Here is a 22,689-nt window from a genome sequence, read left to right as displayed (position 1 = left end):
AAATTCATAATCATAAACACTGTCCTCGATCATAAGGACTGATCATACAACAGGAATCGTTTTAGATTTTCAGACTGAACATTTCAAAGGGATGTTGGTTTCCTAAAACCACTTGTAGTAATAATACCATCATCATTTTTAACCTTCACATCTAAATATTCTACTTACTTTCTCCAAAAATGTGATGCGAATTCTTTATTCACATGATTGAAATGAATATATGTCACAAATTCATTAAACTGTTCTTCAGTTCCGGATCACATTACCAACCCATCATTGATGGATCTGGTCTCATACTGGATGTATTGGATAAAAGCGTTCTTGATATTATACAGATAATGCCGAATGTGTTGGCCCCCTTGACATTGTTACAGAAAATCAAGCAATTACACATGTTTTGTTATACACATGTTTATTTCCTTTGTGTATACTGGAACAACACAAAAACATGAGGAAAAAAATGGACACCCTTTGGAAAAAATAACCGCCATCCATCACTTCCTATAATCATCATCAAGCTTCTTACACCTCCCAACTGTAATTTTGAACCACTCTTCTTTTCAAACATCTCCAGATCTCTCATATTTGAAGGCACTTTCTCTCAACAGCAATTTTAAGATCTCTCCACAGATGATCAATGGGATTTAGATCCAGACTCATTGCTGCCACTTCAGAACTCTCCAGCGCTTTGTTTCCATCCATTTCTGGGGGCTTCTTGAAGTATGTTTGGGGTCATTGTCCTGCTGAAATTCCCATGATCTAGCAGGCAAACCCAGCTTTCTTACATTGGGCACTACATTGCTACCCAAAATTCTTTGCTAATCTTCAGATTTCATGATGTCTTGCACCCAGTGTCAGAGGCAGCAAAAAAACATAAAACTTCTTTGAACCTTCACCATATTGTACTATGTTCTTTTCTTTGAAGGCTTCACTCTGGTAAACAGTAGAATTATATGCTTTACCAAAAAGCTCTAGCTTGGGCTCACCTGTCCACAAGATACTTTCCCAGAAGGATTTTGGCTTACTCACTTACATTTTGGCAAATTGCAGTCTAGCTTTTTCCTGTCTTTGTGTTAGCAGTAAGGTCCTCTTAGGTCTGCTGCCATAGTATTACATTTCATTTAAATGGTGATAGATAGCTCAAACTGACAATGCTGCAGTCTGAGAAGGCTGGACAGCTTGAATTTCTTTGGAACGTAATTAGGGCTGCTTATCCACCATCCGGACTATTCTGCATTGCAACCTTTCATTAGTTTTACTCTGCCATCCAAGTCCAGAGAGATTAGCTGCAACACCATGGGTTGTAAACGTTTTGATTATGTTGCACACTGTGGACAACAGAATGTCAGGATCTTTTTAGATGTAATTTTACCTTTGAGATTAATATTTTTCAACAATTTTGGTTTTAAAGTCCTCCGACAATTCTCTTTTCCTCTTTCTGTTCTTCATTCTTAGTGTGGCACAGACAGACACACAAAGATTAAAACGGGGTTTATACGCTGCGACATCGCTAGCATCGGCTAGCAGCCGCCCCCGTCGTACGTGCGATATTATGTGATCGCTGCCATAGCGAACATTATCGCTACGGCAGCGTCACACGCACATACCTGCTCTGCGATGTCGCTCTGGCCGGCGAACCGACTCCTTTCCAAGGGGCGGTTCGTGCGCCGTCACAGCGACGTCACACGGCAGGCGTCCAATAGCAGCGGAGGGGCGGAGATGAGCGGGATGTAACGTCCCGCCCACCTCCTTCCTTCCGCATTGGCGGTGGAGGCAGGTAAGGAGATGTTCGTCGCTCCTGCGGTGTCACACACAGCGATGTGTGGTGCCGCAGGAACGAGGAACAACACTAAAAAAAAGAAAATTATTTTTTGTTTCAGGACGACCTTTCCGCGGCAAACGATTTTGACCGCTTTTGCGATCGTTTAAGGTCGCTCATAAGTGTCACACACTGCGATATCGTTAATGACACTGGATGTGCGTTACAAACAACGTGACCCCGACGATAATTCATTAACGATATCATAGCGTGTAGATCCCACTAAAGTCAATTTATCGCTTTTTTATCTGTTTTAGGTGTGAATTTCATATTGCCCACACCTGTTACTTGCCACAGTGAGTTAGAAAGAGCATCACATGCTTGAAACAAAGTTGTTTACCCACAGTTTTGGAAAGGTGCCGACAATTTTGTCCTGCCCATTTTAGGAGTTTGGTGTGAAATTATGTCTAATTTGTCTTTTTTTTCTCTGTTTTTTTTGTGTTGTTCCAATACACACAAAGGAAATAAATATGTGTATAACAAAACATGTGGAATTGCAAATACTTTCTAGAAGAAATACTTCGGAGCAACTTCAATTGTGCCAAAACTTTCAGCCATGACATTATATCTATTCCTCCTTCCAAACCACCAAAAAAGGTTGGTGAACATTAGTACCAATGGTATGCCCATTGCAGTTCTGAGAGAGAAAAATGAAACATTCAGGGCAGGGACTTGAGCATGATCAAGTATCAAGCAGTGGAAAGAACGCTTGTGACACGCCCGCACCGGGGCCTGGGGTTTACTCATTACCGGACTGGCTCTGTTCTGCTCGAAGGATGTCACGGCAACAGGGCCCGACTCAGTGACCCTGGCAGTGTCATTTTAATAAATGGCTGATGATGGTGAGGGAATATTTACAGGGGAGATGCCGTGATCCCACCTGTGGTATGCGGCAAGATAGGTGCCGCCGCTGCTGTTCAGTTCCCCCTGGGGTTGGTGGTGATGCAGCAGAGTTGGAATCGCTCTCCACATGTAGAGCTGGGCCTCAGGGCTATTGGGAGTAGTAGTTTTTACTAGCGGGGTGCATGCCCGGAGGCACATGGAATAACCGGACGACATAGGGATGCAATCACTAGGTCATTACTCACAGTTAAGATTTCCAGGTTATCACATCTAGACAAATGCTGCCCTTGGTGTGCTGAGTTCCGCTGTGATGGCACCCAGCCGATCCCAGATAGTTTGGAGGAACAACCCGGTACACCCTTCTGTGTTCCTTTCTGGTTGTCCTCCTGTGCTGACCTCTCCCGCCTGTCCCACGCCTACACACACAGTGCCCCAAGCCGGTGTTCGCGGACCCTGTCGGGTGCCTTCAAGCTCTATCCCTTGGCCCTATGTGGCCATCACCTTTTCACTGGATGTGTGTGGATGTGGCTTCGGCACTTGCAGTAACGTTAGCCTCCGGTTTGCTAGCTGAACCTTAAAGTTCTCCAACACTTGAGGGGTTAGGCCCCTTCTGCGGCCAAAGCTCTCCACTCCGGTATGCCGTTTGTGGATTGAGACCCCGGGTGAATGTTGCACTTCCCGTGGGCTCTAGGACCCCTTCAGTCGTGTGCCTGGGCTGAGCTGCTGCAGCTCCATACCACAGGTCTTTACTCCTCGACTTTACTTCTTGACTGGCTAACATTCTACAGTCTGCTCCCACTAACTAAACCCCACACCTCAGCGGCTGACATTACCCTGGTCTGATGGAGTGTTGCTAAATGAGAGTGTAGCTATATTTGTGTGTATACCAGTTTGTGACCCCCTCCTTACCCGGGAATGGGATACTACACCTCTAAGTGAGGTGCAGTACCTATGTGGCGACTGAAGCCTCAGGGCCACCAAACTTATTCATCACTTATAATACTATAATTACACATGCTGTTTGGAAAGCTATAAACCAGGATTTTAGACAATTATTGGCTACAGGTCATAAAAGAAGGAAACAATTTAAAGATTTATATTTTCTTCTAAATTGAGTCCATTAAACACATAAATACTACAACATTACATAAATATTGGCACTGAATAAAGGCAGATACAGACCTTGCAGATCAATACTGATTTCCGCCTATCACATTATTTTGTAAGTGTAAAAACTTAAGAGATGAACCAGTAAGAGCGTGTTATCAGATCCTTAGGAAGAATTGGTAACGAAACCTTTCTCTTGTATGAAATCAGAAATGTAGACACTGTTCATTTTGTAATTTGATGAATACAGGGAATCATTCAGTTGGCTACTGTTTTACATAGCGTTTAACAACCTTTTACTTGTAGAATGGCTTGTGGTGATCTTCTCTCATTTCTTTTATATAGGGAAGACTATGTGTCTATGGTTTAATCCATATATTGTCATAGTCTATATTATTCTATGCTTGGATACTTATATTTCCTACTTATCTGTATTTTGTTCCATGCAAATTGATTTCCACACTCTGGTCCCCCAATACAATGTTGGAGTGTTAAATCACCACTCCAGCTGTTTTTTTCTATTTATTTCAGCCCTGGAGTGGTGCTTGATATGTAAGTTCTCTGTCTCTCATACTTATCTGCTGGAGACTTCATCTTCTGTCTCCACTGCTCCGGTCGGTCTCCGGTGATTTCTGACCTGTCGGCTACTTTAGTGTTTCATGGAGCATGTTGGACGTCACAACACAATGTAAGTCTATTAGAGCCTCATTCTTGCTCTCATAGACTTGCACAGAATTGCTGACATCCTACCAGTCAGACGTTTTAGGCACAAGATGGCGCCGTGGGACCAGCTTGGCACCAAATAAGGATGAAAACACCAGACGATAAATGTAAGACAGGGGGCAGGGAACTTAGATTTAAAGCACCACTCCAGCACTGAAAAAAAATGATGGAGTGGTGCTTTAAGTATTAAAAAATGAAATAATAGGAGATGGGTATTCTGCTCTGCTGGTTCTAGAGTCAAGAAAATCCAGTATGCAGCATGTTTAATCTCTATGTGCTTTAAAGTACTCACAGTTGTGGTTCTCCTATTGAAGAAGTCAGAATACCATTTTTACTCACCATATTGTTGTCGGGAAATGCCTTATTGTGCTAATTTGTCCCCACAGCCTTTTCTAAGTATTAGAGAATGGCAGCATCCCAATTAAACAGGGTGATTGCAAGCAAATCTGAATATTTCACAATCAGAGCTATAGTGAAGATCAAATGGTGTATTGCGATATTATTGCGTAATTATGCTGACAGATATCAATATCTAATTTTACAGCTTACAAGGAATCTGTTGCCAGATTTTTGCCACCTAATTTTAGGGTAATATAATGTAGAGACAGAGACCTTGAATCCAGAGATGGGCTACTTACTGAGCTGTTTGCTGTAGTTTAGATAAAATCACTGCTTTATCAACAGGTGGTTATTGCTAGAGAACTAGTAAACCTGCTGCCATGTAGTCTTCCATGTTAATGAGCTCAGTATATATTCACTATGCACAGTGTACACAGAGAGCTGTCAATCAGTAGTGTGGGCAGGGTTATATAGAGCTCAGCATTCTGAGAACTGGTAAATTTGTGGCAGATAAATCTTTGATCAAAACTGCAGCAAGCAGTCCAGTAAGTGAAACATACCAGGAATCAGGATATCTGCCCCTATGTCATGCTGCTCTCACATGGAGTAGCAAAGACCTAGTGTTAGATTCAGTATAACATTTGAATGTATTGAATGTAAATATGCCGTATTAATATTATTACAGACAATAAAGAATCTTATCAATGCATTACACTGTACTTTTATTAATGTACTATTATGAAGTACAGTACCTAGGATGTTTTATAGGCATGAATCATATACTATATTTATGAAGAGGGGAAGAATCTAAAGTAATTACGTAAAGTATCTGACTCTTCCATTAAGTTAAGGATTTTTAATAGTTTGCATTTAGTATGTTTTCTCAACATATCAATAATTTTAATTCATAAGTAGCCTATATGTCTTGCTGTATGACTGTCTTGGATGGGGTAGTTTTAAATCCCCAAATATCTAGTGTGGTCTAAGTAGTGTATGGGTTTAAGCTATGATTGATAAGGTAGAACTGCGGAAAAAATTAAATGAAAACCATTTCACCCCAGATATGAGTCCAATAGATGGGACCAAGGAGGCATAGATCCTGCCATTGCCCCATACGACAAAGTCAGCGTTGGTCTGGCGTGCCGGGGTAGCAGGGAAATCCCTGGTAGGCCCCGACCTTTGTGTCAAACTAAGCTGTCCCCGGCACCTTGAAGGGGACCCCGCTGGGTGTATTAACGTCACCTGCTCCTTAGACCATCGGGCCTCTGCAGGTGATAACACTGTATGCACTTCGGCAGCAGTCAGATTATGACAGCGCCAGTAGCTACAGGGGAAGGGGGGGCAGTCCTGACCTGGAGGGGAGCGCCCGGAGTTTATGAGCAGCAGTGCGGCAGGGGCAGAGCAGAAGCTGCTTCTGAGAGGAAGAAGATGCATTCAGTGGTGGATCAGCTGGACCTGCAGTGATGTCGTGCTCATGTGACCGTGTGGGAGGTGCTGGGCAGGAGCTGCCGACCGAGGAAGATGTGAGCACGATAATGAGGGATGATAGGAGAAGGGGTGCAGGGTGAGTGGCATATGAGGGGTCTAGACTGTGACAGAGGGGTTTTAAGGGATACTGTGTGTAGTACATGGGGTTTCAGTGTGTTTGAGAGAGGGGTAATTTCGGGTACAGCCAGTCTGCGTGAGATATGCAGGGCATGAGGGTGCTTGGTGTGTGTAATTTGGGGATGCAGGGTGTGTGTGATTTGGGGGGTGCAGGGTGTCTGTGATTTGGGGGTGCAGGGTGTGTGTGATTTGGGGGGTGCAGGGTGTGTGTGATTTGGGGGGTGCAGGGTGTGTGCACCAGTCCCTGCTGCATGACATGAGTGCAGTCCACACAGTAACCATATATAAGTAGGGATTAGGGAAAGAGGGATAGCAGCAGTCAGAGCATGGGAAGGGATTGGGAAAGCTGGGTGCTGAGCTGAGAGAAAAAAGGCTCTTTTCGTAATCACCCAGCCTTTCTATGTTCTAATATCCATCTTGTCCTCAGCTTCCAGCTTTCCTACTCTCTGATATCATGCAAAAGCTAGGTGTTGGGCTAATAGAAAGAGGCTCTCTTCCTCATCACCTAGCCTTTCTATGTTCTGATATCCATCTTGTCCTCAGCTCCCCAGTTCCCAGCTTTCCCATTCTCTGATATCATGGGAAAGCTGGGTGCTGAAGACAAGATGGCTATCAGAACATAGAAAAGCTGGGTGGTGAGGAAAAGAACTGAGTGTCAAGAGTAATTATCCTGTACCCCAAGTGTCTTATCCTGTACCGAATATCAAGCGTCAGTATCCTGTAACCCCAGTGTCAGTGTCATGATCCAGTACCCCCAGTGTCAGTATCCAGTACTCCCAGTGTCAGTATCCAGTACTCCCAGTGTCAGTGTCCTTATCCTGTACCCCCAGTGTCATTATCCTGTCCCCCAGTGTCAGTGTCATTATCCTGTACCCCTAGTGTCAGTGTCATTATCCTGTCCCCCCAGTGTCAGTGTCATTATCCTGTCCCCCCAGAGTCATTATCCTGTACCCCCAGTGTCAGTATCCAGTACCCCCAGTGTCAGTGTCATTATCCTGTACCTCCAGTATCAGTATATAGTACCCCCAGTGTCAGTGTCATTATCCTGAACCCCCAGTCTCATTATCCTGTCCCCCAGTTTCAGTGTCATTATCCTGTCCCCCAAGTGTCAGTGTCATTATCCTGTATCCCTGGTGTCAGTGTCCAGTACCCCGAGTGTCAGTGTTATTATCCTGTACCGTACCCCATTGTCATGATCCTGTACCCCCAGTGTCAGTGTCATTATCCTGTACTGTACCCCATTGTCATTATCCTGTACCCCCAATGTCAGTGTCATTATCCTGTTCCCCCCCCATTTTCAGTGTCATTATCCTGTACCTCCAGTGTCATTATCCTGTACCCCCAGTGTCAGTGTTATTATCCTGTACCCCCAGTGTCAGTGTCATTGTCCTGTACCCCCAGTGCCAGTGTTATTATCCTGTACCTCCAGTGTCAGTGTCATTATCCTGTACCTCCAGTTTCATTATCCTGCACCCCCAGTGTCAGTGTTATTATCCTGTACCCCCAGTGTCAGTGCCATTATCCTGTACCTCCACTGTCATTATCCTGTACCCCATGTGTCATTATACTGTACCTCCAGTGTCAGTGCTATTATCTTAGGCTATATGCAATTACTCTTCAGGGGGGTCTCTATATGTGATGATAGTACAGAAGGGGCCTCAATATAAATACTGTATATGTAAAAAAAAAAGAAAAGCATGATCTGCCTATAGAGCAGTGTTGTCAGAATGCACAGGACAAGTAAAGGGTTTATCCAACATGTAAAACTAGTTTGGAAACCATAGTGAAGACAAATATTCACCAGAGTCTCCAAATGGAGACGTGTATTGTGTGGTAATGCTTCACACCACTACATATTGACTCTTAAGGGTGCTTTACACGAGACGATCTATCGTGCGATAGATCGTCGGGGTCACGGTTTTTGTGACGCACATCCGGCATCACTTGCGACGTCGGGCTGTGTGACACCTCCGAGCGACGCAGTATCGCTCACAAATCGTAAGTCGTGTACTCGTCGCTTGATTTCATAATCTCGTTTAATTAAAATGGAGCCGGTTGCTCATCGTTCCCGGGGTAGCACACGCCGCTCTGTGTGACACCCTGGGAGCGATGAACAGCAGCTAAACCTCCATCCCGCGGCTCCCGCCGGCTATGTGGAAGGAAGGAGGTGGGCGGGATGTTTACATCCCACTCATCTCCGCCCCTCCGCCTCTATTGGCCGGCCGCCGTGTGACGTCGCTGTGACGCCGAACATCCCTCCCACAGGAAGTGGATGTTCGCCGCCCTCAGCGACGTCACACAGGAGGTAAGTACGTGTGACGGGGGGTTTACGACTTTGTGCGCCACGGGCAACCAATTGCCCGTGATGCACAAACGACGGGGGCGGGTATGATCGATCGTGAAATCGCACGATCGGTTGTCCCGTGTAAAGCAGGCTTTAGGGTATGTTCCCACGATCAGGACTCCCCGCAATGGGTCCTGACCTGTGGGGCCATGAGTCTCCTCTGCAGGAGAATGCAGGAGACCGCAACTGCTTGTACCCACGATCAGGGTTCGGTGTGCAGCGGTGTCTCGCTTGTGTTCTCCCTACGGAAGACACATGCGATTCCGCAGCAAACAATTGACATGCTGCGGTCTGGAAAGACGCATAGCAGGTCAGTGTTTGCTGCAGAAAAAACAAGCACAGTGGGCATGGGATTTCTAGAAAGCTATCCACTGAGCTTGTTCTGTACAATGCAGCATTTTGGATGCAGCTGAATCATGCTAAATCCAAATCCAACATGCTGCAAACACTGATCGTGGGCACGCAGCCTTATAGGGGATTTCCCAGATAGATGGAGGCAGAGGTGGATTAATTTTAGTAATCTTTTCCATCTGAAGATGCTGGATAACATTTTGCTTCTCTTTGAATATTATTTGGCTGATGGACTCGGTGGTTTTCCTAGGACAAAGAATGTCCGTGTGTAAGAAAAACTGCGACTGACTGTAAGGCGGGCTTTGCACATTGCGACATCGCAAGCCGATGCTGCGATGTCGCACGCGATATTCCCCGCCCCCGTCGCAGGTACGATATCTTGTGATAGCTGGCGTAGCGAAAATTATCGCTACGCCAGCTTCACATGCACTCTCCTGCCCTGCGACCGTCGCTCTGGCCGGCGACCCGCCTCCTTCCTAAGGGGGCGTGTCATGCAGCGTCATAGCGACGTAACACGGCAGGCGGCCAATAACGGCGGAGGGGTGGAGATGAGCAGGATGTAAACATCCCGTCCACCTCCTTCCTTCCGCATAGCCGGCGGCGGCAGGTAAGCTGATGTTCCTCGCTCCTGCGGCGTTATACACAGCGATGTGTGCAGCCGCAGGAATGAGGAACAGCATAATAACTGTCGCTGCAGCATAATTATGAAAAAGTCGGAGCCTGCAACGATGATACGACAATGACGCTTTTGCGCTCGTTAATCGTATCATCTAGCATTTACACACTACGATCTCGAAAGTGACGCCGGAAGTGCGTCACTTTCGATTTGACCCCACTGACATCGCATGTGCGATGTTGCAACGTGCAAAGCCGCCCTAAATCATAGATTCCATTATTAACTACAATAAATAAGATGCTACAAGAAATCCTGTGATATATGCAGGGCACAATACAGGTCTCTTCTGCACACTGTAGCGTTTGCTAAAAGGCTCATGTTATACTGAGAGAAGCCGAAAATGAACAAGTAATAAAAACGTTTATGGCAGATATAGTGTGGGCCCCCAGAGTCAATTTCCCTGGTAGGCCCCTGGCACCCCAGTCCGACCCTGGACAAAGTCCAAACAACAAGGAGAATGATCCAGCTTCCAAGTAGATAAAATCAAATGATTTATTAACTATTTTTTAAAATAGGTTTGTCGCGGGCGGGGAGGGCGCTGCGCTCACCACGCTCGGGTCTGGCGCTGCTGCGGCTGCTGCTCGGTGGCTCGAGCGGTGGGCCGGATCCGGGGACTTGAGCGGCGCTCCTCGCCCGTGAGTGAAAGGGGGGTAGTTTGGGTTTGGGGAGTTGGTCCGTGACGCCACCCACGGTTTGTGGTGAGGTTGGGACTCCACCGCTGCTCTGGACGGGGATCCCAGAAGCGATGACAAGGAGCAGCCGAGATGTTTCTCTCCTCTCCGTGGGTAGGGGGGCGCTGATGGTCCCAGGGCCCGGTGAGGTGTCGGGGAGGCAGGGTTGGCGAGGTGCAGAGTCGCGGGGGCAGCGCAGTGCCAGATGGCACGGTGGTACTCACTCAGCCAAGAATGGATACAGAGTCTCCGGTAAAACAAACGGCTGGATGGACGGGTCCCGCAGCCGGCTGCTGTGGTCACTCCCGGTAGGTTGGTGGTGGCTGCCTTTCCCTGCACCTGTTGTGTATCTTCGGTCCCGATGGCTTCCCAATGGTAACCCGCTCCCCAGCTTGGATATGTGCTGGAGGAGCCCCTTTTTGCCCGCAGGCTCTGGCCCTGGGAATTCAAGCCTTGGCGGTAGCTGTGTTTCCCTTTCTCGGTTTGGATGGTTGCCTTCAATCGGGTCTTTGCTGCTAGGAAACCCCGGAGGTTCCGGTCGCTAACGGATTTGACCTGTTTAACGGCGACTCCAAGCCTGGTCGGGGTCCGCTGGCCCTGCCAGTTTGTACTGGCTTCTCTTCGCTCCCCGGTTCGGTACCGGCGGGCCACCGCCCGTCCCCAGTCCTACGGTTCCGCGTCGATCGGCCTCTCCTGCAGATGGTCACCACCATCTGCCAACCTTGCTCTCGGTGTCCGGGCCACGTACCCGGACACGGTCAGTCTGCTCCTCTACTACTACTTCACTCCTTCTCCTTCACTCTCCCTAACTCATCTCTCACTGTTCTCTCTTCCTTTCCTGCCTCCAGGACTGTGAACTCCTCAGTGGGTGGGGCTAACCGCCTGGCTCCACCCCACCTGGTGTGGACATCAGCCCCTGGAGGGAGGCAACAAGGATTTGTGTGTGACTGATGTGCCTAACTCGGGGTGTGGGGTGTGTTGTTGCAGTACCTGTGACGACCTGGCTTGTCCAGGGCGCCACATTTCCCCTAGGTTAAAGGCAGACCGTCCGCGGGCTGCCCGTCCACCACCGGTTTTATTTTTGTAAAACTGTAAAAGAGGTAGAAAACATGTAAACAGTTAACACGAGTATTTTTTTTTTTTATGAAACTTGCCTTAACGGGAGGCATGGTACTTTTAACGTTACAACACATTTTATTAACAGTCGGCTTCCGCTCTCTCCCACCCAAACAACCTGGCAATGATGCTGCCCCTAAGAAGTGGGCAGCACCCCTTGACTTCAGTCCATATCCAGGTTGCCCGAGCGGGTACGGGTACGGTATTTTGCACCCGGCTGTCACTTCAGGGGACCCAAGTCCATGGGGAACCCCTGACCCCCGGAGGATGGCCACCGGTCCAGGTGGTGGCCGGGCCCCAGCCTACGCTGCTGCGGGCTCTTCCTCCAATCTGCCTCTCCAGAGGCGGCAACGGAATTAAGCCACTTATTTACATTCCACAAGTTTGCGGTTGCCCTGCAAGTTCTCGGGCATGTCCGTAAGTAGTTCCTTACACAGGGTGCAAAGGGTCCCTACGGGGACAAACTTGCCGGCAATGGCCGGTTCAATCACGGTTGACAATCAGGTTAACATCTCGGTTGATTCATTCAATCAACAGGTTACAGTACTGGTGGTCCCAACGGGGACAACGGTGCAACGGAGGGACCGCTGACTTACTTTAGATCCACAACACAGGCCAGATGAGGGGGCTGGGCTGGTGCTTGGGCCTCCTGGCCTCCTCTCAATTTGGCGTCCAGGGCAAACCAGCCCCTCTCTCCACAGTGCCGCGTGTAGGTAACTAAGTCACCTGGGAGCAGGTTGCGGCCCGGGTGGTCCTCTGGCAGGTGGGCATTCACGTCCCGACGGGCCACAAAGACTTCGATCTCCAGGCCCGGCTCGAAGATAAATCTGTACCCCCGACGGACATTGAACCTTCTCACTTGCCCCTCGTGGATCGGGCCCCGTACCCGGAAGGTGGCTCTGTGGAGGCTCTCCTTTTCTTGGATGGTGCGGGCTATCAGCTCAGCCCTCCGCTTTTCCCTCTCCGCAATTTCTCGGCCCAGCGGGGTCAGTTCCCTGTCCCAATAAGGGGCTACTGCGTGCCCCTGCGCGCGGGTCGGGCCCCGCTGGATTTCCACCACACTTCCCACTACTGGTGTCCTCTGTGGAAGATCCCGCGGTGTCATGGCCTGGGGTGCTGCCTCACAGCAATGACCCGGCGCAGCCTCAGCCGAGGCGTGGGGGATAGGTACAGGGTTCCTCTCCCGCTGGACCTCCGCCTCCTCCTGCACGGGACGGACCGCCGGTGCTGGAACAGAACTAGGCACGGTCACTGCAAGTGCCACCAGTACATCTTCGCCGGCGGACAATGTCTTCGGCAACTTCCAGGGAAGCAGTTCAAGGCGGCTACGGGCTTCTACTGCAGGTCGGTCCGCTTGGGCGGATGGGCAGGGTTCCGCTACCGGTTGTGCGGGTAGCGGGCCTAGTAGCGGGGCGGTAGCTGCTAACACGCGTAGCAGGGGAGGCAGCAGGGTGAGCAGGCGCAGGCCGGGCCCCTCAGCCGCAGCGGCCGATCCCTTGGGAATACAGGGGCGTGGGTCGCTTACCCGCTCCTCCAAATCTTCCTCCACCTCGCGTCTCCGTATAGCTGCAACCACGTCCGCCATGTCGGCCTCCCATTCCTCCAGGAGGAGCTGCATTCGGACCTGCAGGCGGCTTCTCAACTCGACGGTCCGGACTTCCACCCACGCTGCGGTACCAGGCGCAGGCGCGGGGACTGCGGTGTTACCGGACGGACTGTGCATCTTGGCAGCGGTATCTTCCAGGAACCAAATATGGCCGCAGAGTCCTGGTGTCCCTGCTTTTATAGCAGCGGTTTACATGCCATCCACCCCGCCTTGGTCTTTTCTCAGCACCTCCTCTTCAGGGGCGGAGCTTCGGCTATCGCGCCTCCACTGCTCGAGAAGACGCTCGAGCGGGAATTACATTCTCGCCCAAAATGGCGGCTTCTGAAATTTTTCGGCCGGACACCTCCGGCGGGACACAAGGCGCACCTCTACCAACTGGTAGAATGGTAAGATCCTGTTCGTGACACCAAGTTGTCGCGAGTGGGGAGGGTGCTGCGCTCACCACGCTCGGGTCCGGCGCTGCTGCGGCTGCTGCTCGGTGGCTCGAGCGGTGGGCCGGATCCGGGGACTTGAGCGGCGCTCCTCGCCCGTGAGTGAAAGGGGAGTAGTTTGGGTTTGGGGAGTTGGTCCGTGACGCCACCCACGGTTTGTGGTGAGGTTGGGACACCACCGCTGCTCTGGACGGGGATCCCAGGAGCAATGACAGGGAGCAGCCGAGATGTTTCTCTCCCCTCCGTGGATAGGGGGGGTTGGTGGTCCTGGGGCCCGGTGAGGTGTCGGGGAGGCAGGGTTGGAGAGGTGCAGGGTCGCGGGGGCAGCGCGGTGCCAGATGTCACGGTGGTACTCAGTCAGCCAAGAATGGATACAGAGTCTCCGGTAAAACAAACGGCTGGATGGATGGGTCCCGCAGCCGGCTGCTGTGGTCACTCCCGGTAGGTTGGTGGTGGCTGCCTTTCCCTGCACCTGTTGTGTATCTTCGGTCCCGATGGCTTCCCACCGGTAACCCGCTCCCCAGCTTGGATATGTGCCGGAGGAGCCCCTTTTTGCCCACAGGCTCTGGCCCTGGGAATTCCAGCCTTGGCGGTAGCTGTGTTTCCCTTTCTCGGTTTGAACGGTTGCCTTTAATCGGGTCTTTGCTGCTAGGAAACCCTGGAGGTTCCGGTCGCTAACGGATTTGACCTGTTTAACGGTGACTCCAAGCCTGGTCGGGGACCGCAGGCCCTGCCAGTTTGTGCTGGCTTCTCTTCACTCCCCGGTTCGGTACCAGCGGGCCACCCCCCGTCCCCGGTCCTACAGTTCCGCGTCGATCGGCCTCTCATGCAGACGGCCACCAACGTCTGCCAAACTTGCTCTCAGTGTCCGGGCCACGTACCCGGACACGGTCAGTCTGCTCCTCTACTACTACTTCACTCCTTTTCCTTCACTCTCCCTAACTCATCTCTCACTGTTCTCTCTTCCATTCCCGCCTCCAGGACTGTGAACTCCTCAGTGGGTGGGGCCAACCGCCTGGCTCCACCCCACCTGGTGTGGACATCAGTCCCTGGAGGGAGGCAACAAGGATTTGTGTGTGACTGATGTGCCTAACTCGGGGTGTGGGGTGTGTTGTTGCAGTACCTGTGACGACCTGGCTTGTCCAGGGCGCCACAGATTATGTATTGCACAGATCCCCTATTTGGGGTGAGATGAATGGAGGGCTAGTTGAGATTAAGAATGTGGATAGCGTTCTGGATTTCTGCCTGTTTTTTCTGTTTTTACACTCCACTCATGTCACCCAAAATGCGGGGATCTGTGCTGTGCACAAGCTACAGTATTTTAAAAAATTGTAATAAAAAATTTGAAAAGTAAAACTGGACTTATTTTGGAGGTTCCCCTGTGTGCTGCCCTCTTTTGGATCAAAAAAACAACTTACAGGACCTTTTACAGTGTTCTATGCTACAGAGTGGTAACGTATCAGTAAAACGTTGGACGGCATATGGATGGTCCGTGTGACTTCCTGTTTTTTTCTCGCATCCAAAAACTTGCATTGGGGATTCTTGTCTGATATAAGCGGCCATAAGCATGCTGCCAAGGCCAAGGAAAAACTCGCAAATGAGCATTTACTCAATGAATAACATGGGTCCAAGTGCAATGTGATTTATTCACATACTTAACTGGGAGCAAGTCCTAAGGTCAACTTCAGCAAGGAAAACCAACACACACTGAACTTTTACACACAGGTCACCCACCTCTATGGAGCCTCAGTCCACTTTTTAACACTTGATCACATTTCAGTGAGGTGTATATTCTTAAGGTGAGTTCACAAAGTGAAAGTGTAAACCTCTTTGAGAAATTCTTCTCAGATCAGAAAAGCCTTCTGATTGGACAGTGCCTACTTTACAGTGGATTACATCAGGTGGTGCTTCAAAGAAATGATGTGCAGTTTCCTTTCTCTCACTAGATGTTATTTAAAAGCTGAAACGGCAAAAGAAAGGCACAAAATGCTTTATATATTAGCAGCATGTGAATTCACAATAGAAACGAATCGGAAAAATCTTTCAAGCATATTTTGAAGGTTCTTTCAGATGTTTTTTAGGAGCGGACACTGCAAACGAGAAAACTTGGTGTGCACATACCATAAGTGTTTTTTTATATTGATCATTGGAGTTATGAATTAATAACTTGTACTTTTTTAACTGTTTTAAACATTTCCTTTACAGACTCCGTTATTCCAAATGAGGCAAAACTTGTGTATGGTCAGCTAAGGGGAGCAGCAAACTTCCATTGTGAATTTGGACATGAATATGCCGCAGCAAGGAAATATTTTTGCAAAATAGGAAAGCTTGGCTGCCAGAATATTATAGACAGCACATTGGCAATTGATGCTGCATACTATGGAAGAATTATTCTGCAAGTAGATGAAAAGAGGCCAGGAAGTTTCACCGTAAAAATAATACAACTAAGAATGGAAGATGCTGGGAGGTTTTCATGTGGTGTAGGTCACTTTGGAGGAGATGGTGAAACTCAAGATTTTGATTTGAGAATCAATGAAGGTGAGCCAAAAATACCAGATAATTCCATTTTTTTATGTTATATTGTAAATGAAAGTTCCTTTGATATACTATAATGCTGATGTGGATATTCAGAAAGATTTTAAAAGCAGCCAATCACAAGTAAAAATGCTATTAACCTGTAGATATGGAATTAATCTGTTTGGAACATGCGTAGTACCTGCACATTAAATCCCAGTGGTGGGAGGAAATTAACTTTACTGGCAGCATTCGGGTTTCAGCTAAGAGTGCCGGAGTGGGTTCATTCAGAGCGGTGACTGAATCTGCGCTGGCACCGCCCCCATGACTGAAGCCTGAATGCTGCCAGGAGGTATAAAATTATTTTCTTCACAGCAACATTGTTCAATGTGTAGGCACCAGTATTCAGATGCTAGTAACCTGCAGATTAGGCCCGTTTCACACATCCGGCATTTCGCCGGATTCGGCACGCAAACAGTACAGTACATTCCTTTACAGTGGAAGCGCGACACCATGCGACACCATGCGGTTGTTTGCTTCATGCACAACCGCATTTGTCCGCATGGTGTTGTGCTTCCACTGTAAATTAATGTACTGTACTGCATGCGTGCCGGATCTGGTGTTGCGGGCAAGGGTGACTGACCACGGCAGGGGAGGCTACCCGAGGCACTCGGATCCGGGATCATGGCTGTGGCTTGAGTGGTGCTGCATCCGGGGCTCGTCCAGTAGTCCGCCACCCACAACATAATAAAGGGGGTATTTACAGTGGAAGAGTTTGTCAGTGACACCACCCGTGGGTTGTGGTAATTTGTTGGTAACACCGCCGCTGCCTTTGTATGGGACGCCCGGGGCTGATGGAGTGGGGCAGCAGGATGGTATCCCCTCCACAGGTAGGGGAGGTGTAGTCCCAGGGCCCAGGTGTAGGTGGTGTGCAGGGCTGGGGCGCTGTCTGCAGGCTGGACCAGATGACATCCGTGTATTCACTCTTTAGAAATAAGCCACACAAAGTCCAAGTAGTAAACCAAGATACCGGTAACCTCCAGAGGGGTGTGCTCGGGTCCCACACACTGGTTGACAGGGGTCCTTCCTCCTGCACTTCAGTGTTTTGTCTCCTATGTTGACTAGTCCACCTGAAACGGGAAAAGTCCACTCCCGGTGTCTTTGCTGTGGGAGCTGTGGCCTGCGAGATCTGACCCTTAGGATTTTTGCAGGCACTTGCAGATGCCCTATTCCTCGCATTGGGCTTCCGTCTCACTCACTGGTGTGTCCCTATTGTCCTTGAGGGGGTGACTAGGCTTTGTGGCTGGTGTTTATACCTGTGTGTGGGGTTGTGTTGGTAGGCAAGGAGGAGAGAGCCCTGCATCTGTAAGATGGATGCAGTCTCCTGTGACAACCTGCTTTTGCCAGGGCGTCACACTCCCCCTTGGTAAAACACAGCCCATCCTCGGGCTGTCCGGCACCGGTTTTTTATTTTTCTGCAAGTGTAAAAGGTAAAAGGTAGAAAATACATAACATTTCAAAACTGTAAACATTTCATCCCTTTACAGGCAGGCACATTTCTTAAATGTTGCGTAACCAGACCCTTTCCCACCAGTCCACCCCAAAGAGTCCCAAAGTTCCGGAACCCTCTGGCCTGGAGGTTAGCCACCGGTTTTTCTAGTGACTGGTCCTCGGCCGACTATACCGCAGGCCCTTCCTCCAACCAGTCCTCTCCAGTGGTGTTACAGTCCTGGTGGTAGGGTAACCAAGAAGGTAAATGGGGATATATACAATGACCCAAGAAAGTTTTTGGGTGGCCTCTGCCAGTCCTAAAGCCATGGTCCATGAACAACAGGGGAAAAGCTGGGTTAACTCGGGAAAGGGGGTAGCCGGGTTCTGCTACCAATTACTCCTTCTTCTCAAACAAATTAATCAGGTGAAGTACATGGTTAATTGACATTTACAATTTGCATATATACATTACTATATACAAGTACATGCGGGCACCACTCACTCCCTGTAATTGAGTGGTGGCTAACCTAGATTAGGGCGTGTAGACCTCCTCAGCCCTACATTCTCTCCTAGGCCCTGTGTTGCTAGACTATCTACGGGTTCCTCACTCCTCGTGATGGGTAATGTGGGTAGAGACCGGCGGGTGCGTGGCATGGATACAGGTGCAACTCTAGGTGTGTGTACTGGTGGGCCTCTCTGGTTCTGCCTCTTCCACAGGTTGTGGGAATGTTGAAATGGGAACAATCACTGCTCCATTTTGCATAGGCCAATCTGCTGGGAAGTCACCTAGGACAGTGTGGATCACCACCTTCTGCTTCTCGACACCAAGGGCTGGAGTGGAAACGTCTTCCAAGACCTTTAAAGGTTCCGGGCACCTTTTCACGTGGTCCCTGGAGACTGTAGCCGTAGTTCTGCCTTGGTCTCTACTGATAAGACAGGTCTTCCTATTATAAAAGTCAGAGGGTTGTATGACATAGGGAATCCTCTCCCACTGGTCGTCCAATTTATATAGCTTCCTTTTTCTCTTCAGCACCATTTCTCCCGGTGCAAAGGGGGCAGCTTTTGCCTGTTTGTTAAAGTGCTGCTCTTGCTTTTCCCTACTTTGGCTCAGGTTTCTTTCCACATATTCCTGGATCTGTTTGTACTGCATCTGATGTTTGGAGTCCCAGTCAGTAGTTGGGGAGATGGTCTCGGGGACTTCAACATCCATATCCAAATCCACCGGCAATCTTCCAGTCCTTGCCTTCATGAGGTAAGCAGGAGTACACTTAGTGGAACTGACAGGGATGTTGTTATACATATCCAACAGATCGGACAACCTCTCAGGCCACTGGTTCCCTTCTTCAAGAGGTAGAGTCTTAAGCAGTTTGATGACTAGATGGCTCATCTTCTCGCACATCCCATTGGTTTGGGCATGGTAGAGTGTAGTACGTATCTTCCTGCATCCGTACAGGCTGCAGAACTCCTTGAAGATTTCTGTTTCAAAGGCAGAGCCTTGATCCGTGAGGACCCTCTCTGGGTAGCCATGAGGTCTGCAGAAGTGCGCCTGGAAGACCTTCGCTGCAGTTCGGGCTGTTAGATCCTTCACAGGTACCACGACCATAATTCTTGAGTAGTGGTCCACTATTGTGAGGGCATACGTATACCCGCTCCTGCTTGCTGTGAGTTTGACATGATCTAGAGCAATGAGTTCCAACGGCTGGCTGGTGATGATCAGCTGTAGCGGGGCTCTCTGGCTGGTACCATCCTTTCTTCTTAGCACAGAGGGACCACAATCCCTACACCATGCTTCAATGGATTCTCTCATCCCAGCCTAGGGCTCCAAGCTTCACTGTGTGCAGGTGGGTTAGAGGGTTGTTGTCTGTATATGTAGTGAACTTTGCAGAAGCCAGGTAATGCTTAAATCTCTCTGTTACAGCCCAGACGAGTGCCTGGAACTCCATCTTGAAAGAACTGTAATTCTCAGGGTTCCTTTCTGTTGGGCAGAGCTTCTTGCTTGCGTAAGCTATCATTTTCTCCTTGCCATTTTGCACTTGGGACAGGACAGCTTCCAATCCCACGTTGCTGGCATCCATATACATTATGAACGGGAGACCGTAGTCAGGGTATGCCAGGATCTCATCTCCGGTCAAGACTGACTTCATCTGTTGGAAGGAACTTTCTTGCTCCTCACCCCATGTGAATAGAGGACCAGAAGTCTTGCCATGCTTGGTTTGTCTGACAAGGAGATCTTGGAGCTGCCATCCTGGTATATCCCTTGACGAAGCGGCTGTAATAGCCCATCAGGCACAAGAACTGTCGTACTTCCTTGATGGTAGTGGGTCTTGGCCAGTTCTGGATGGCTGTTATCTTCTCCGGATCCAGAGCCACACCTTCTGCACTAACCACATGTCCGAGGTATTGGACTTAAGGCTTCAGCAAGTGGCATTTGGACGGTTTCAACTTCATCCCGTACTTGGAGAGGGCTTCAAAGACTTCTGCAAGATGTTCCGGATGATCTTCATACGTTTTTGAATAGACAATGACGTCATCCAAGTATAGCATTACCGTCTCGAAGTTGCGGTGTCCCAAGCAGCACTCCATCAGTCTCTGGAAAGTCCCTGGCACATTGCATAGGGCATGCAAAGGGCATGCTGTTGAACTCGCAGAGACTCATCGCAGTGGCGAAGGCGGTCTTCTCACGGTCTTCCTCAGCAACGGACACTTGCCAGTAGCCACTAGTGAGATCAAGGGTAGAAAAATAATTTGCAGTTCTCAATGCAGCTAACGATTCGTCAATATGGGGGAGTGGATACACATCCTTGTGGGTGATCTAATTAATCTTCCGGTAGTCCACACACATTCTCATGGTGCTGTCCTTCTTCTTTACCAGGACCAATGGAGCTGCCCAGGGGCTACAACTGTCATGGATAACCCCAGCCTCTTTCATGTTCCTCAACATGTCCTTGGCACACTGATAATGCGCAGGTGGTACCGGCCTATACCTCTCTTTGATGGGTGGGTGTGCACCTGTGGGAATGTAGTGTTGGACCCCTTTGATCCTCCCAAAGTCTACCGGGTGTTTACTGAAGACTTTCTCGTACTCTTGCACTACCCTGTAGACCCCCTTCTTGTGGTGTGAAGGGGTAGAGTCAGTGAATACGTGTAGTTCTTGATACCATTCCTCTGACTGACTTGGTGGGCTATCACTGACTGATAGGGGTGTAGTGTTGGTGGATGCTGCTAGGATGGCATGTGTATCTACTGTGAACAGCCTGGCAATAGTGGCATATCTGGGTAGCTTAACCTCTTCCTCTCCGCAATTCATCACTTTCACAGGCACTCTCCCCTTCCGGACATCAATATCTCTGGCCCGTCAAAACTGTGGGCCAGTGTTCTGAAGGCAGGGGCTCCATCACTGCCTGATAATCTTGTCCACGGGAACCTACTACTGCCCTACACCAAATCCTCATCTCGCTTCGTGGAGGCACTACAAGGGGCGCTACATCCATCACTCACACATCACCAATCTCTCCACCAGACAGATTCACCTGTTGCCGCTGCAGGAGGGCTCGTTGCAGGACTCTCTGCCGCCCCACACCTGCCATTGTAGACAGCTGTTGAAGTAAATACAATTCTTCCCCCATACAATTTTCAATAACATTGGTTCCTAGGACCATTTTTGGGTTGCGGTCACTAGGGTCATTCTGCACCACTATAAGTCCTTGATGCTCTAACTCCACTCTCCCCACTTTAAGAGTCATTTCTTTAAACCCCACTTGGGCCATCGGGAGTCCATTAGCTGCAATAATGGTAAGGCCAGAAACTGGCGGGGTAAGGTCATCATCAGACCAGTAACGTTCATACAGTACATAGGATATAGTCGTTACCTGCGAGCCGGTGTCCAAAAGTGTAAACGTCGGAATCCCATCCACAGTGAGGGAGATGATGGGGCAGCCTCTGACATACAGCTCACGCCAATCAGCTGGGCCTTGTTGATCTATTCCTGAGGATTGGCCCTTGGCCTCAGGGGTTGCCCGTTTAAAGGACACCGACGGGAGTAGTGGCCGGTCTTGTTGCACCTGTAACAAACGGGTTGTCCATACCGGTTGCTGTTACTTCTCTGCATCCAGGGGATGTCCTCAGGCCTGTCGGCAAGCTGGATCTTTTCCGCCGCCTTGGTCTTTGGCTGGAGTTGCATGGCCTCGAGGATCCTGGTGACGTCCTTGCTCAGCTGTTGAACTTGGGATGTCAGATCACCGGGAGTTCCTGGGGATGCTGCTGGCACTGCAGGTGCTGGTAAAGCTAGTAGAGAAGGTTTCGCCAGCAGGTGGGAAGTGTCATCTGGCCAAGATGATGGTATAGAGCAGTGATGGCGAACCTATGGCACGCGTGCCAGACTGGGCACGCAGAGCCCTTTTTGCTGGCACGCGCGCTGCCACCACACTGCGCCACTTTGCTATCGGTGTGGTCGCGCCGACAGTGCAAAGTTGTGTTGGAGCAGTGGCGACATCTCTCCTCCTTCTGATACGCCTCCTCTCCTGAGCTGCAGGCCTGTTGCCTAGGAGACGGAGGAGCATCAGTAGGCGGCGCCGGCGTCTTGTGGCCGTGCGGGAACTGAACTAACAGAGGACGTAGTGATGGAGCGGGGGCTGCAAGGTGAGTTTTTTTATTTTTTTATTTTTAAGCTGTGTGCGGCTGTGCGAAGGTGTGAGGGGACAGAGCCAGCATGGGGCAAATATGGAGCATGGGGGAAACATGGGAGCACGAGGGGAAACATGGGAGCACGAGGGGAAACATGGGAGCACAGGGGAAACATGGGAGCATGGGGGAAACATGGGAGCAAGGGGGAAACATGGAGCGCACGGGGGAAACGTGGGAGCACGAAGGAAACGTGGGAGCACAAGGGAAACATGGGAGCACGGGGGAAACATGGGAGCACGGGGCAAACATGGAACGCACAGGGGAAACATGGGAACACGGGGGAAACATGGGAGCACGGGGGAAACATGGGGAGCACGGGGGAAACATGGGGAGCACGGGGGAAACATGGGAGCAAGGGGGAAACAGAGCG

The 22,689-nt window shown here is 49.6% G+C and overlaps 1 protein-coding gene across 1 annotated transcript in view; it reads left to right on the top strand.

Annotated features, from left to right (window-relative positions):
• LOC142291287 (polymeric immunoglobulin receptor-like) overlaps positions 1–22,689 on the top strand; it is a 242,615-nt gene that overhangs the window by 104,166 nt on the left and 115,760 nt on the right. Inside the window, exon 4 of the mRNA XM_075335711.1 lies at positions 15,837–16,169. Within this exon, the coding sequence (XP_075191826.1) occupies positions 15,837–16,169 (333 nt within the window). The remainder of the gene's footprint in view (positions 1–15,836; positions 16,170–22,689) is intronic.

This window comes from Anomaloglossus baeobatrachus, chromosome 2 (assembly GCF_048569485.1).
Source record: "Anomaloglossus baeobatrachus isolate aAnoBae1 chromosome 2, aAnoBae1.hap1, whole genome shotgun sequence".
NCBI classification, from domain to species: domain Eukaryota; kingdom Metazoa; phylum Chordata; class Amphibia; order Anura; family Aromobatidae; genus Anomaloglossus; species Anomaloglossus baeobatrachus.
This window is presented reverse-complemented; position numbering and strand designations above follow the sequence as displayed.